The 17516-nt window shown below is 42.2% G+C and overlaps 1 protein-coding gene across 1 annotated transcript in view; it reads left to right on the top strand.

Moving 5' to 3' along the window:
* The window catches only part of LOC109426813 (WD repeat, SAM and U-box domain-containing protein 1), a 398043-nt gene extending 384150 nt beyond the window's left edge, over positions 1-13893 (top strand). Inside the window, exon 8 of the mRNA XM_062853511.1 lies at positions 13700-13893. Within this exon, the coding sequence (XP_062709495.1) occupies positions 13700-13764 (65 nt within the window). The 3' untranslated portion in view covers positions 13765-13893. The remainder of the gene's footprint in view (positions 1-13699) is intronic.
* Positions 13894-17516: the final 3623 nt, after the last annotated feature.

Genomic DNA, 17516 nt, shown 5'->3' with positions numbered 1-17516 from the left:
GGCAACTCTGGAACTGGCTATAGTAATTTGCTGCCACACACAGATCGGGTCGTGAAGTTAACGCAACCTGAGGGATGCGGACTAAAGTTTTTTGGTCATTCAATTTGAGCACGTACTCTTTCTTCCAGTGCTCCCCGTTGTAAAGTTTCTTATCTCTATGGAGATCAATTTCGAAGTGCACGCATAAACTACTTCACACAACGTTCAACCCAAGGCTCAAACATATCGATTACAGCAAAAGCTACAATAAAACGTATATTCAGCTGACTTTGTCATTATGGGCTTGGAAGAATAATTTACAAATTTTAGGCAGGTTTCACACATAATTTTCTCACAGATAAAACGTTTTAAACGTTTTCGTATCTGACGGCAAAGTTTGTGTGTCATTAAATGTTTCACTTGCTTTAGCGTGACTAAGCAAACCAAACTTGTATCCAGGCACACTCTGATCATTTTGGAGGTTTGGCAGCAGCCTGGCTGCTGTCAAATTTCAGTCCGCAATCCTCAGAACGCAACGTACATCAAACACCCGACCAGTTCACGATAGGGTTTATCCGTCTGTTCTCCTGGTTTTCCTCGTTCAAGACGCAGCCGACATTCCATCGGCGTCGAGATGGGCTTGCACTCCTGCATGTTGAATCGACGAAGTAGATTTTCCAAGAATCCCCGCTGGCTGATTTTTAGTGTTCGTTCTTCGATGTCACGTTCCACCTTCATCCCCAGGAAGTTCTTCACCTCGCCAACATCTGACATTTCAAATTCCTCGACGAAACGACGTTTCACTTCCTTCACCAGCGCTAGATTGGGAGATGCAACAAGGATATCGTCGACGTACAAGATGAGAACTATCAATGTACTGCCGGATCCCTTCACATACAAGCACGGATCGTTAGTGCTCCTTCTGTATCCCAACTGCTGCATGAACTGATCGAACCGCTGATTCCAAGCTCTAGACGACTGTTTTAATCCATAAAGGGCACGGTTGAGGCGACATACCAAACCGCTGTTGTGCTTGTATCCCTCTGGAGGCGTCATATAAATCTCTTCTGTAATCTTTCCATTCAGGAACGCGGTGCGCACATCCATTTGGTGGATGTGCCATCTCTCCTGGTTCGCTACTGCCAAAACTGCTCTTATGGTGTCCAGTTTGGCAACCGGAGAGTATGTCTCTGAATAATCAAAGCCATGTCTCTGCGAAAAGCCCCGCGCCACTAGGCGCGCCTTGTAGCGATCAGCTCCACCATCATTGGATCGTTTAACTTTAAACACCCATTTACAGGAAATCGGCTTCCTTCCTTCTGGTAGCTTCGCCATCGTCCAGGTGTCGTTCTTGGTTAAGGAGTCCATTTCCTCGCGAACAGCTTGCTCCCAATGCGGCCAATCCTCTCGCTTCCTCATTTCAGCCAGCAAAGCAGGTAGATTCTCGACGAAACTAGTAGCATTCAGAGCGAATCCAGTATAGTCGAGCTCGTAATCCGCATGCCACCTTGGAACATCCCGCCGCCGTTGAGGCCTTCGTCCTTCATCAGCTACTCCGTCTTCCACAGCAGGTTCGTCCAACTGCTCGTCGGCACTATCAAAATTATCCTCCTCAGTTTCTTCGACTTCCGAATCTTCTTCTGGCTGATCATCCTGAGCACCCTCGTCGTCGGCTTCCAGTCGCGGAATCCAAAGCTTGTCGTTTCCCGAATCTTCATTCACTTGTTGAACACTGCGATCCCTTTCTTCCACGAATATCACGTCCCGAGCGGTAACGATTTCCTTGCGTACAGGATTCCAAATCCGGTAGCCGTTTGTGGTATACCCGACGAATGTTCCACGCCACGATTTCGCGTCGAGTTTCTTCCGACACTCTTTCGGTATGTGAACGTACACATCCGCGCCGAACACTCGAAGCCTCTTCACGTCTGGCTTTTGCCCATTCCAAATTTCAAACGGAGTCTTTTTAGAGTCAATCGCACTCGCGGGGCTACGATTGGCCAAGAACGCTGCGGTTTGGACTGCCGGACCCCATAGTCGCTTATTCACACCACTGTCTTCGAGCATAGAACGCGTCTTCTCAACCAGCGTTCTATTCATACGTTCACTTGTGCCATTTTGCTCTGGCGTGTAGGGCACTGTCCACTCAATCACGATCCCCTTTTGCTTACAAAAGTCAGTGAAGGCTCGACTTTTATACTCCCCTCCATTATCGCAACGGAAACGGGATATCCCTCTGCCAAACTTAGCACTCGCGATCGCCTCGTATTCTCGAAATTTTTCGGCGACTTGGTCCTTCGAACGCATCAGAAAGATGACAGTGAACCGGCTGCAGTCGTCAATAAACGAGACGAAATACTTCTCCCCGTTTATGCCCACCGGCGTCACTGGCCCGCAGACGTCCGAATGAACCAGTTCCAAAACTTCTTTGGACTGTCTGCCCTCGCGCGCGGAAAACGGTTCACGAGTCTGCTTCCCGGCGATGCACGAATCACATACGGTTACATCAGTCTTTTTCCCGGTTCCGGCAATTAGTCCGGAAACCATATCGTTTCGAATAAGCACTGACAAGTTCTTGGCACTCAAGTGGCCATACCGCCGATGCCACAGTTCAAGCTCTTTAGGGACCCGACCGCAAAAATACGACGATTTTACTGCATTCTCACTTTTTCGGCGAAAGTTCATTTCATACAGTTTTCCGCGCCGCGATCCGACCGCGATCAGTCTCGAGCCTTGCTCAACGCGCACTTTCCCATCAGCGAACATAATCTTCAACCCAGCTGTTTCCATCTTACGCACAGAGAGCAAATTCACTCTTGCCTCCGGGATGTAGAGGACATTTTTAAGGGTAATTGGAATGGACTCACCGTTTACGATGGACGTCAGTTTCACTTCGCCGTGGTGCATCGCCGTAATGCACTCACCCTCCTTTGCAACTGCAATCTTCATCGGCTCTTCCATCGGCGACAAACACTCGAACAGACTCCGGTCGTTCGTCAAGTGTTCCGATGATCCCGAATCGATGATCCAGTTGACTCGTTGCGTTGAGGATTCCTGCGTACCGACCACGAAACACACACCATCTTCGCCCTTTCCATCTCGCGTTCCATAATGCGCACTGTTTTTCACTGTATCACTCTTCTTGTTTTTCTTCTCAGGGCATTCGGAAATTTTATGGCCTTCTTTGTGACAGCCAAAGCACTTCCACTTCTTCTTCTGTTGTTTCCCGGCACTCGCACCGGCAAAAGCGGCATCATCACTTCTCGGCATTGCCGAATCAATACCAGCACTCTTCCGCTTTATTTCTTCATCCAATAAGCGGCACCGCACAAAGTCGAGAGACAAATTTTCTTCTGGCATTGTTTCTAGTGCCGTCACTACCGTCGCGTATTCTGACCCGAGCGTCAACAACAAATGACATACTATGTCAATGTCTTCAAGCACCGCACCGGTTGCTTTGTAGTCCCGCACAACTCGATCGAACACAAGAAAATGGTCCTGGAGGCAGCCGCCGTCGTGACGCAATGACAACAGCTTCTTTTTCAGGTGTAGCCGACTCGCGATGCTCTTGCGCTCGAAAATTCTTTGCAGCGCAAGCCAGATCGCCCTCGGCGTCGGTTTGTCCTGAATGTACTCGAGCTGGCTATCGTGAATTCGAGCAATCAGGAGCGACTTGCAGCGACGATCTCTCTTTCTGCGTTTTTCCGCCGCCTTCTCCTTTTCACCCTTCACCGCGTTCGTGTCTTCCGGCTTCACGACGTAATCATCCACTTCTTCCAGCTCCGTCTCTATGCACTCGGCGAGTTCGTGCTCTTCTAGCACCACCTGCATACGGAACTTCCACGAAGGGTAGTTCGTACCGTCGAACTGCGGAACACGCGCGATTTCACCTTCTCTTTCCATTTCTACGCAAAAACACTCGATCCCGGCACTCGCGAATCCACGGGGCCCATAACCTAATGGGAATTCGGACAGTGGTAGCGGAATCGAATTAAGAGAAAACCGATAACTAGCGAATTCAATGAGGTTTAATGATAGACATGTTTTCTCTTGTAGATACACTTTTGGAATGACAAAGTATTATTGATTTCCAGTGGTTGACAGCTCACTGTCGAGGGGTCGGCCGATGGGGTTGCCAGTACAAGGGATAGGAAATTGATATTCCCAACAGTAGAAATCCCGAAACTCTCTGCCCGATCTTCCGGTGGTGGCTCATCGGGAAGTGGCCATGCCGGTGGAAGTGATATCGAAAAGCTGAAGCAAGAATCTCATCCTTCGTCTTCTTCGGCGCCTACAACTCCACTCTCCAATGTGGCACAGTCGCCGACTGGTGGTAACGATTTCTCACTTCCATTCAACAAGCTGCCAGGGGATGTGTCCCCTCTGCATTCGGCCATGTTACCAAACGTGATGCCACGTGATGCAGAAGATGTTGATGACGCAATCCCCGAATTTAGATCACCAGTCATCGGGCAACAGTCGGGATGGATTCTCCTAGATCTATGGGAAAGGTTCCACAACGCCCACGACCCCTACCGGATCCGTTCCGCCTCCTTTCCTTTCGCCTGTCGGTATGCAAAGCCACGCCATGGATTTCTCGAACAGCAGCGACTCGGCCGGACGGTGTACGGACCCCGCGGAAAGCTGTCCAAGAGCTTCCGCCACTTGGATATCTACAAGGTGTCGAAGAAGAAGCTGATGGTCGAGAAGTGGTTCGGAGCGAAGAAGGAAATCGTCGCCGTTCGCACTGTCTGCTCGCACATCGATCTATAAAATTAAGCTGGAATCTCCTTAGGACTCCCTAAATTAATTTCGGGAATAATAATTGAATCCCTGAATAAAATTTCTGGCGGAAGCCTGGGAGAAATCAAGGAAGAAAATCTCATATCATCCAGAATAGTCAATCCGATATTTAGCAATGTAGAATATTTATTCTTTGTTTCGTAAAAGGGTTCATTCACAAATGTCATAACGCCATAATTGGCCTTTTTTGACACCCACCCACCCCTTCGTAACATTGTTTATATGGGAAGAAATTTTTTTGTTCGAGCTGTAACACCATGAAGTACACCCACCCACCCCTTCCAGCGTTATGACATTTGTGAACAAGCCCAAAGTTTAAATTATTCGTCAAATCACGAATGCACACTGAGTTGTAGCACAGAGAACAGACATCTAGGCTAGAACAAATTTCATTCAGAAAGTTGTGTAAGGATTTGAATCTTCACTTGAGTATATATATAAGGTTGCAAACCAATACACAATGCCAACACTAACGCTGCCAAACACCATACTGTGCCACAAGTCAGTGGTGAATTGAAACATTTCAAGTGGTGAATTTAATTAGCATGGGAAATTAACCGATTGCAGCGACACGCTATTGCCACTTGTGTTGCCGAGGAAATATTCCTTACACAAAATTCAGATTGGACTTTTATGTCTGTTCTCTGTAGCTGTACATCATAATTGGGATGAACAGCTTCTGAAGAATGCGAAAAGATTTGACATGAAATGTCATTTTGACTAATGAATATACATACTTTGACATAAACAGATCGGCTTATGATGCATTAGAAATTTGGGCACAAGAATAAAGAATCATAACTTTCTAAAGCTCTTCCCGTACAGGACAGAAAAGATACATCGTAGAACATACCCTTCAAGAAAAAGGTCCAATCACGGACAAACAGACGTAACACTCTGATAACCCATCGTACACCGATTTAAATGTATACTTCAAAAATTGATAGTTGGTCAACAGCCCACCCGTGGTGCTCGCATCGTTTTTGTTCGAGTTTGACGTTTGCTCACTACCGCCATCTAGTTGATGGTTGGCCAAACTCAGTCCTAGTAACATTGGGCGAACATGTTTCCGTGGCTATGATTTGAATCGAAAAATGCTCGAAGTGTTACGTCTGTTTGACTGTGGTCCAATCTTATGATAAGTCCTAAAACAATCGTTCTAAATGTTTTAGAAGAATCCCTGAAAAACTTTTTAGAAGAATTCCCTCAAGACATCCCTGGAAAAACTACAAAAAAATCCTTGGATATCTCCAGGGAGAATTCTTGAGGGAATTCCTGAACAAAACCGTGAATGAACTTCTAAAGGATTTCTTGCAGAAAATAGTGAAAGAATTCCTAAACCATTGGAGGAATTCCTCTTTAAATCCTTGAAGTAATAAAAAAAACTGCATGTGTTCTTCGAGGCATTTTGAATGTATCTCTGGACAAGAAGATGGAAGTATTTCTGGAATATCTGAAAGAACCTCTGAATAAAATTTTAAAGATTTTCCTGGAGAAATTTCTAAAGGAATCACAAGAGAAAGTCCCTAGTGGAATTCCTGGACCAATCCTAGAGAAATTCCTGGAGGAATTCCAGGAGTTATCCCTGAAAGAATTTCAAAAAGAATCCCTGGAGGATTTCTTAGAACAATTTTTGGAGGAATCCCTGCAAATTTCAGATAAAGTGGAGGATTTCCTGAAGAAACCCTTGGAGAAATTCCTGGAGGATTCCATGGAGAAATTTCTGGAAGATTCCCTGCAGGAATTTTTGGAGTAATTCCTGGAAAAATCCCAAGGAATTCCTGTAAGGGTTCCTGGACGAATTCCTGGAGGAATCATTGAAGGAATTCCTGGAAAAAATCCCGTAGGAATTCCTGGAAAATTTCCTGGAGAAAGACCTGCAGGAATCACTGAAGGAATGTCTGCAGGAATTCCTGCAAAATACCTGGAAGAATTCCAAGAGGACTTCCTAGAGACATCTCTGTAGGAATTCCTTGACTAATCACTGGAGCAATTCAAGGAGGAATCTCTGGAGGTGTTCATGGAGAAGTCCTTGGAGGAATTTATGAAGAAGTCCTTGGAGGAATTCCTGGATGAATCCCTGGGAGATATTCCTGGAGGAATTCCTGGAAGAATCCCTGAAGGACTTTATGTGGGAATTCCTGTAGGAATTCTTAATGGAACCCTGGAGTAAGTCTTGGAGGAATTTTCGAAGGAATTCCTGAAAGAATCCCTAGAGAAATCCATGGAAGAATACCTGAATAAATTCTTGGAGGGTTCCCTGCGGGAATTCGTAGAGCAATCCTTGATGGAATCCTTGAAGAAATCTCTAGAGGAATCCTTGGAGAAATCTCTGGAGGAATCCTTGGAGAAATCTCTGAAAGAATTTCTGGAAGAACGGCTGAAGGGATCTCAGAAATTCCTGGAGGAGTCCCTGGAGAAATTACTGGGGAATCCCTGAAGGAATGTCTAGAAGAATTTCTGGAGGAATTCGTGGAGCAATCCTCGGAGAAATCCCTGGAGGAATTCCTCGAGAAATCTCAGGAGGAATCCCTGTAGGAGTTCCAGGAGAAATCCCTGGGCAAATTCCTAAAGGAATCACTAGAGGAATTGCTGGAGTAATCCAAGGACAAATCTCTGACGGAAATCCTGGAGGAATTCCTGGAAGTAATTCCTGAAGGAATTTCTGCAAGAAATATTGAAAGAAATCCTGGAACAAACACCGAAGTATTCCATGAAATGTTTGTGGAGGAGCTCTTCAAATAATCCCTGGAGTTATTAATGAAGGAATCCCAGAAGGAATGGCTGAGGGAATCCCTAGATTGGGAGAATCCCTGGAGAAATTTCTGGAGGAATACCTAGATTATTTCTTGGAGGGTTCCCTGGAAGAATTCGTAGAGGGAACCCTGGAGATTCCTCGAGGGATTCCTAGAAGAATCTCTGGAGGAATCCCAGGCGGAAATTTTGGAGGAATACACGGAGGAATACTTAGAGGAATACCTGGAGAAGTTCCTGGAGGATTTCCTAAAGAAATCCTCAAGACACATTCTTGGAGGAATCCCTAGAGACATTCCTGACAGAATCCCTGGAGGAACTCATGGAGAATTCTCTGGAGGAATCCCTGGTAGAATTCCTGGATGAACTCCTGAAGGAATCCCAAGAGGAATTCCTGGAGGAATCCCTAGGTCTAGAGAAATTCCTAGAGGAATCTTCCTGTCTAGGAATCCCTGGGAATCCTAGGGAAAAATCCTGTCTAGGAATCCCTGGAGAAACCCATAGAGGAATACCTGGACAAAATTCGAAGGGGATTTCTGAGGGAATCCCTAAAAGGATTTCTGAGGAAAATCCTGGATTAGTTTCTGAAGAAATTTTTACAGGACTTCCTGGAGGAGTTCCTAGAGAAGTTCCTGAGAGAATTCCTGAGAAACTTCAGGGGGAATCTCGGCAGCGAGGAAATTTATAGTGAAATCCCAGGATAGATTTGTAAACGAATTCCTGAAAGAATTTCTGAAGGAATCCCTTGAACAAATTCTGAAGGAATACAGTAATCTCCAAAGACATCTGTAATGGACTACTTAGATAAGCTCCTGAAGAAATCTCTGGAGAAATTTCTTTTGGTATCCCTGGGGAAATTCTTGAAGGAGTCTTCGAAAAACGCACTGTACTGGAAAGCACTGGAGGAACCTCTGTTACTTGTAGGTAGGGTAGCACACGTGCTACCAGGACCAAAGACCTCGGCAAGCTTGGCAGAGCAACGGCTCGTCGTGTGAGGCCGGGTTCTACAACAACCTCTTTTCCTGGCTAGCGCGATCTGGAGCACCTCTCTGGTCTCAAGGTCGGCTGGAGTGGAACCTAGTCGGCTAATCAGACCTCGGATATGTGGGGGTGTAATGAAAATACTAGTGGGTTACAATTTATACCATATATTGTCCTATCCAGTACAGTTTTGTGTGGGTGAGTGTGTAGTGTGATGTACTTAACCTATTTGTACCTGACCGGCCGGTGTCTACAGGAGCACTTGGAGGTTCTCAGGATCTGTGGACCGGTGGAACTACGGAGATGCCGAATCTTTCTGGATGGTGGATGTAGCGTTAGGGAGCTTGGCTAGGGCCACTCGCTGGGCTACCAGACACACGTAGGTGCTCGGTTAAGGGGTCACTTCCACGTGGTTGAGCCCCCTTGCTGAACCTGGTCGTCGGATCTGGGATTCGGTGATTGTGCTGGCTTTGGTCAAAGTGGCTTCCACGAACGCCGGCCTGTTTCCCTAGGCCTTAGCGGACCGACAGGGGTTTACACCGGAGGAATATCCGGGAAACTTGTGGTATGGTGACCAAAACTTAACGGGTCCTAGAGACACAAAATATAGCTTAGACCTAACCTTTGATCTTCACAGGAACAAGCATACCTGACTCGATATTAATCGTTTCTCCAAAACAACTTCTTAGGAAAATCTTTCTTCTTATAAACTTTTCTGCTTCTAACTCTTCTGTACCAAAACTTTCAATTTTAACGTCCGCTTTGAATGAGGTCCTTGTGGGAAGTAGACCTAATCAATCCTTCAACGATCCCTAGTCCCTCTATCGCTCAATAGACCATCTTTCTTTTTCTCCTCTTTTCCCTATATTCCACCTTATTCTCCACTGAACTCTAACTGGTATACATAATGGAGTTTTTATTGTACAGTCATTGCACAATTATGGGTCACACACAATTATTAGTCACTTTTCACTTAAACAGATAAATACTAATTAATTGCAAGCTTTTGTTAGCCATTATCATTTTTCGTTCATAAGTTGATTTGTTTTGTGTCATTATACGTATCGCACACGGGCTTATACGTCAAAACATACATATTTTCGATACTTTTTTGTTCGGCACAAAACCATATGTCAAAGTAACGCTTCGATTGTGAATATCGGAAAGTGCGTGAGCTGCTTTCGTAAGCTCTGTAACAGCGTGCTTCAGTGATTTTCAAGTGCAAAATGGTATCGTCACCAGAACAAAGGAATAATTAGCGTTCTAAATGTAGAAATTCATGTGACTGCAGCTAATTAAAGCTTATTTCTGGCAAAATTTAAGTGACTCATTATTGTGCCATGGACCACCGAAAATCACACAATTATGGGTCACTTTATGTGCAGCATAATATTGACAGTTCTGCGTACATGGGCATTGCATACTTTTAGGCGTTTATTGGTGGTTGTGTTAAAGGTTTTATCCCAATTTTGAAAAATTGATTCCAAATCGTGAAAACACGCTTCGTTAAGTCTATCGAGAATAAGTGATCAATCAGTGAAAATATAGACAAAACATTATTGTAGAGCCGATTCCTCTTGAGTGACCCATAATAGGCAACAAATTGACCCATAATTGTTACACAGCTAATTTTGACCCATTATTGTGGTTTTCATTATTCATCAACATTTTAGTAATTTTCACCGTCTAAAGTGAATTTTACAAGCAATTTTTGATATAAAACTATATAAAGGAGTTTCAGTGAAGAGAATACAAAATAAAAATAATGAAAGTGTTATTTTGGTATGTAAAACGATTCATATTATGAAATGATTGTTCCTTGAGTGACCCATAATTGTGCAATGAGTGTAGTGTACTGTGGTAATTTTAGTGTACTACATCTAGGGGTATGTGTAGGGCATTTATTGAATTCAAATAATTATATACACGGAATCATGCAAGATATATTTTTTTTTTACAAATAGAATAAACAAATTAACACAAATACACAGACTTACTGTTACAAACGGTAACATCTCTAAAGACATCCCTGGAGAAATTCCCGAAGCAATGTCTGGTGAAATCTTTAGAGGAATTCTTGAAGAAATCCCTGGAGGAATCCATGATGCAATAACTGAATCGTGGAAGGAATTCCTGGAGTATTTCTCGGAACAAGCCCTGAAACAATCACTATCGGAACCCCGCAAGACATTCATGGAGGAATTAACGAAATAGAAATTCCTGGAGAAGTGCCTTGAGAAATACCTGAAGGAATCTCTGGAGGAATTCCTGAAGGAATGCCTGGAGGAATTTCTGAATGTGTTCCTTAAGGAATTCATTAAAAAATCCCAGATTTTATGTTCTTAGCATGTTTTTTTTTGTTTATATTTATGTGTATTTTAACTTATAGCTAATTCTACACTTAGTTCTTAGCATGTTGTGTTGGAATTGAATACACCAACACCTCCATTTAGGTAAAGAGTCGGAATTGCCTAAATAGAGTTTTTACCTAAATGGATTCAGTTCAGTTCCTAGATGGATTTGAAGATTGAAAAGAAGTTTAAAAAGGGCGAGTGGCCTGGAAATTTAAAGGGGTTTCAGAGGGATTTCATGGGAGTTTCAGGAGAGGGGGGGGGGGGGGGGGGGTTGTCAGAGACGTTGCCTCGGGGGGCCGCAGGGGTATTTTCGGGGAGTTTCGAAGGGTCTTAGTTGCGTTACACGCGATCCGATGGGGGTTTAGGGGGATTCCGAGGACATTTCAGAAAGCTTCAGAAGATTTTTGGCAAGTTTCAGAGGTGTTACTGAGGCGTTACGTAGGCGTTTTCGGTGGTTTCTGAGTGTCTCAGGTGCGTTACATGGGGTCCGAGGGGGTTTTAGGGGAATTTCGAAGGCATTTCAGGCAGCTTCAGATAATTTTTGCCGAGTTTCAGAGGTGTTATTCAGGCGTTACGTATTGGCGAGTTTCAGAGGCGTTACTCAGGCATTACGAAGGCGTTTTCGGTGGTTTCTGAGGGTCTCAGGTGCGTTACATGGGGTCCGATGGGGCTTTAGGAGGATTTCGAAGGCATTTCAGACATCTTCAGATGAGTTCAGACGAGTTTCAGAGGGGTTACATAGGTGTTTTGGGGGTTTCAGAGAGTATTATGTGCGTTACATGGTGTTCGAGAGGGGTTTAGGGGGATTACGAGGGCGTTTTCGGAAGGTTCAGAAGATTTTTGACGGGTTTCAAAGGTGTTATGCAGGCGTTTTCGGGGGTTTCGGAGGGTCTTAGGTGTGTTACAGAGGGTTTCTGAAAATACATTTTGGATCACAGCACTTAAGTAAGCTTCAGGAAGATTTCAGCGGCGCTTTGAAGCGTTTCTTAAACGTTTCAGGTGGTTTCAGAAGAGATTCAAGACGTTCCAGCGTGTTTACGATTGTAGATCCGATGACCTATACTCAAGGAAGCTCATAGAGATTCTTAAACAAACATTGAACTTACCACTTGTCAGCACAAAGTTGCATGAGGCTGTGTAAGCATGACTTTTATTCAATCATTTAAGCACACAAGGGTTCATTCAAATATTACGTAACGCAAAATATGACAATTTTGGACCCCCTCCCTCCCCCACGTAACAACTTTTGTATGGAAGATTTTGAAATTTTGTATGAAGCGTAACACAGCGCTAGACCCCCTCGCTTCCCCCATTGCGTTACGTAATATTTGAATGATCCCCAAGTTATGCATGTAGATTCGATGGCTTATGCTCAAGAAAGTTCTTAGGAAACCTTAATCAGTCCCAAACCAACCCCATAAGGCAAAGGTGATGTTCTGATTTACCTATCTAAGAGCTACCTTATGATTAACTAGTTCTCACGTTTAGTATTATACAATGATCGATTTCTATGCATCGATTTTCTCTTTGGATTTTTCCAGGAAATACAAACAGGATTTGGATGATCTTTTGATGTTTTTCGATGCAGGACGGCAAGGACTAGCATCTAGAACGATAAAAAAACTCGAAATTATTTGCTTGTCGAGTTATTGACCAAAGAGAAAATCGATGTGGAGAAATCGATCATTGTAGATACGCCCGTATGATACTGAACGCGAGAGTTGAACTTCTCGAGATACAGAGAATGAAACTACATAGAATAATTTCATCTTCGACAAAATTGACTACACAGATAAAAATAATGTAGATTACACGTCATGTAAACTTCATTTTAGTCATGTGAACTTTTAGTTATTATGGTTTACATGATATATCATGTAAATTTGTGTTATATGTCATGTAAAAACTCTGTGTCATGCTGGATTACATGACATATAATGGAAGTTTACATGATATTTCATGAGATTTACATGACATGTCATGTAAATTTCTGTGAAATCCTACGCTCCAATTATGTGCATTATATGTCACACAAATTTACACTATCTTTTCGATCTGTGTAGGACATCAAGAGCTATCCGTTGATAAATTAGTTGATTCTGAATCTATCCGCTGCGTGACGCTAATGAGCCTTAGAAAAATTAAATTTCTTTATCTCGAGAAAAAGACTCTGTGTACTCATTAATTAGTAATTACACAAAAAAAAAAAACAAAAATATTTACACGTCATGTAAACTTAATGTTAGTCATGTAAACTTAGTATTAGGACGGTTTACATGATATATCATGTAAATTTGTGTTATACCTATGTCATGTAAATACTCAGAGTCATGCTGAATTACATGACATATAATGGAAGTTTACATGATATTTTATGACTTTTACATGATAGGGTCTGGGTCCATTTGGGCAGGAGCAACTATTTTGGGCACTTGCTGCTATAACTCAGTCAATTTCAAACCAATTGACTTGAATTTTTGAACATAGCTAGATACTGCACCTTGATAATAGTGTTTTAAAAATCAAATCAATTGGTTCAAAATTGACTGAGTTATAGCAGCAAGTGCCCAAAATAGGTGCTCCTGCCCAAATGGTCCCAGACCCTATGTCATGTAAACTTTTGTGATATCCCACGCTCCAATCATGTGCATCAAATGTCACAGAATTTTACACTCTTTTTACGTTCTGTGCAGATAAATTTATAAGGATTTCTTCTTCTTTTGTAGTTACTAGAACAGATGACTCTCAACAGCCCTATATCAATAAACTGTTCTACTTACTTAAACATGTCCAGTAAATAAATCTCCAACTTTGTTCTAATCCCACAGGGTGCCGTACTAGCATCGGCTTCGGTGGACGGTACTGTGATGCTGTGGAACCTAGCAACAGGTGAAGAGACAAACGTGCTCACGCAAGAAGGCGGTGAGGCCATTCGTGCGTGCATCTTTAGCCCAAACGGAGCCTCGATCGTCAGCTCGGACGACAATGGCTACATATGCGTTTGGGGGCCGGACAAGAGCCTTAAAAGGTAACTGTTTATCTCTCATTACCGTCGGAGTTGCTCCATATTGATCTCCTAACGATGAATTCACGTGATGGTGCACCAGCGCACACAAGCGGTGATTTCTGTGTATCAAAGGTTTCGTCACGCCAACGACCTAGGAATGGTCTTGGAGTGAGTAGCTCTCGGTAACCGATCCCCCCTCATGGTGGCCCATGTTTGAACTTTATGTTAGCACCTTTGGACGAGCAGACCCCACCGTATCAGAGTGGGGTTGCAGTTTTGTGATTCTGCTATACGCACTCATCTTTTTCTGTATCTATCGCCACCGCAGACACATGAAGATTCATGACGAGGCAATTCACACCATGGCTTTCTCCAGCGATTCGAGCATTCTGCTAACCGCCTGCACGCTCGGGAACATTCGATTTTACGCCGTGGAAGATGATTTTGAGGGTACGTAAAATGGCACTAATTGATCGACTTGTTCGAATTGGATCAGCTTTTGGGGTACCGTTTGGAAACGTTATAAATTTTTGAAGTGAAACCTCATGTAGATTTTTGAGAGGTGCGTTTCAGACACTTTGTAGCAAGAACAGAAGACTGATATTATCACTAAGATTTCTAATAATTACACGGTGTTCAATAAGTTCGGATACACAGTAAAATTGAATTTATTTCCCATCTGTAATTCAGATTTGCAAGGTGAATGTATTAATTGAAAGCTCACATAATACTGATCAAATACAGTATATGTTTTGAAACAAACTGTCCTTTATCCTTTTGTAATAATTTCAAATGTGTCTCCAGATCCTTTCAGCCGGCACGCACGTCTGTCATTGGTATTTCGTCTAGTTTTTATTGAGTAATGGTGTTAATTTAAATCAAATTAGGTTGTTGTCCTCAGCATTAGTGGTAGCAACTATGGCCATACGAAATAATCTATAAAATTCAGATTGGGTGAAGTACGGACTCATTTTATTTTGATCTTTAAAATTGCTAAAATTGCCGCAGTACCTGTTTTAATGATTTTTGTTTTGTCAAAAAGCAAGGCTGCGTTATATCTCAGTTTAATCCATCATTATCTTTTCCAAAACTTGATTATATCCCTATTGTGGCAAATTTTAACCAAAGTTGGCTTTATATAATGTATTTATGCCTTTTTCATAGATTTAAGCACATTTTGACTAAACTTGCAAATTTATCACCATATCATCACTGAAATAGCAGTGTAAAGCTTTTGTCTATTAATTTAGTAATTCTAATTTAGTATAGTGAGATGTAAACTCAAAAGTCAACGTTTTAGACTTCTGTAGCTTGAGCAACTTATCGAAAATTATTCTAGCGTGCCGGAGCTAACAAACTTTAGATACATCTAAGGCTTATAAAAAAAGTAGAAAAAGACTTTATTCAAAACCATATGCTATATTTGATCAGTGTTATATGACCTTTCAATAAATACATTTACTTTGGAAATTTGAATTACAGATGTGAAATTAATTCAAGTTATATGGTGTATCCGAACTTATTGAACACCGTGTATTATGAGAATAACGTATAGAATACAAAAAAAATACAGGAAAGTTACAGTTACACTTAAACACAAGACCAGAACGATCAAGTTATTTTTTTCTTACTGAAGTAGACAGTAAACCCGTGTCGCAATGTTGGGCAAATAATACATTGTTTTTATCAAAAGTTTGTAGCCGTTTCTAAAAGAAAGGTGAGCTCCCAATAGAATACAAAATGTACCTTATATACTGTGGCTATAGCACCCCTTTCCCCTAAAAAGTCTACGTAGTTTGTAAAACAACACTTCCACAAAATTCCAAACCTACACTGAATCAGCTAAAGATTCTCTTGGTACTTTTACTTTTGGTTTTGTTACAAAAAATTATTGAGGTTTTTCTCCAGAGTTCTCTCTAAATATTTCTCAGTAAGGTGTAATAAATTAGGCTAAAATTCACAAAAAAAAATAAAAAAATCTCAGAAATTTCGCTGAAAATTTTACCTAATCCTTGTTACAGGAATCTTGGCCAAAGAGAATAGTGTTTTTCAATATTAAAATTTTGTAGGATTTTATTCTAGAATTTATTTAGCAATTGTTATTAACATCGTCTCGAGATTCCTAGAGAATTCTCTGAAAGATTTTTTTAAAGAAAATTTCAAAAATATTCAGGAAAACTGTGTAAAACAGAAGAATAAATTACTACAAAAACTTCCTCAAGAACTGTACCGACTTTTCGAACCCCCTAAGCAGAATACCCTCTTCGAATGAGTGTAATCAGTTTCGTACCTTTTGATTCCGCCCTATTTTGCTTATCCTTTGACAGATACGCGTATTTCGACTATCACTTGTAATCTTCCTCAGTGTCAGTTACTTGGTCAGTTATCCTTTGGAATCCACTGGAAATGGATAACTGACACTGGGGAAGATTACAAGTGGTAGTCGAAATACGCGTATTTGTCAAAGCATAAGCAAAATAGGGCGGAATTAAAAGGTACCGTAAACTGGGGTGTAGTTGATCAGTGGGGTGAACCTGATCACTCAACTACCCGCGAATATCGACTTTCAAGGAAGCAACAATTCTATTTCAACCATTCGCAACCTAATGACGTAACATTAAAATGGAATGGTAATATCCTTGGAAGTCGATATCCGTGGGTAATTGAGCGATCAGGTTCACCCCACTGATCAACTACACCCCAGTTTACGGTACGAAACTTATTCCTCAAGAAGTTTTTTGCTACACTTGCGGCAAAATGTATAACGAAACTGGCTTTTCAGCGAATTGGCGGATTCATTGACGGGGGACCAACTGATTTTTTTTTTAATAAATTCTTGGACAGAAGGCAAAATCCTGCTCCCCGTCTATTTTGACTTTCAGACCAAATTTTCGACAAGTTGGTAAGCTCCAAAAGAGATTTTTGTATAAAATTCCCGTATAATTTAATAAAGATTTCTGGGAGTTCCTGAAAGATTTTGTTATTTACTTTGCCATAAATCACGTATGTATAACGTTTCACGAAGCCGAAATTCATTTTTTGTTTATTTCCTGAAAGAATATAAACCATTGCATCTCGGTCGCGTTGCATTGTTCGTAGGAAAAAGTGAAAAGTTATGCGTGTTTGGGGCAGTTGCGATGGAGATCGGGTGGCATTGTTCGAAGGAAAAAGTGAAAAGTGACGCGTGTTTGGAGCAGTTGCAATGGAGATCTTAATCGGATTGCATTGTTCGAAGGAAAAAGTGAAAAGTGACACGTGTTTGAGACAGTTGCGATGGGGATCTCGATCGCGTTACATTATTCGTAGGAAAAAGTGAAAAGTTATGCGTATTTGGGGCAGTTGCGATGGGTATCTCGGTCGCGTTGCTTTGTTCGAAGGAAAAAGTGACGCGTGTTTGGGGCAGTTGCGATGGTGATCTCGATCGGGTGGCATTGTTCGGCGAAAAAAAAAACGAAAAGTGACGCGTGTTTGGGGCAGGTGCACATTGTCCTTCCTCGTGAAGTGATGAAAATGGATGCACACTTGGTAGCCAACGGTATTGCAGAAAATTAAAGAAGTCAAGGAGTGGTTGTGGTCATCCGACGACATGGAACTGGGTGAGATCATTCCGATTTTTTTTCTATACATCCAAGAAGAAT

This window comes from Aedes albopictus, chromosome 2 (genome assembly GCF_035046485.1).
Source record: "Aedes albopictus strain Foshan chromosome 2, AalbF5, whole genome shotgun sequence".
In the NCBI taxonomy this organism is placed as follows: domain Eukaryota; kingdom Metazoa; phylum Arthropoda; class Insecta; order Diptera; family Culicidae; genus Aedes; species Aedes albopictus.
Note: the sequence above shows the minus strand (reverse complement) of the source record. Positions and strands in the feature narration are given on the sequence as shown.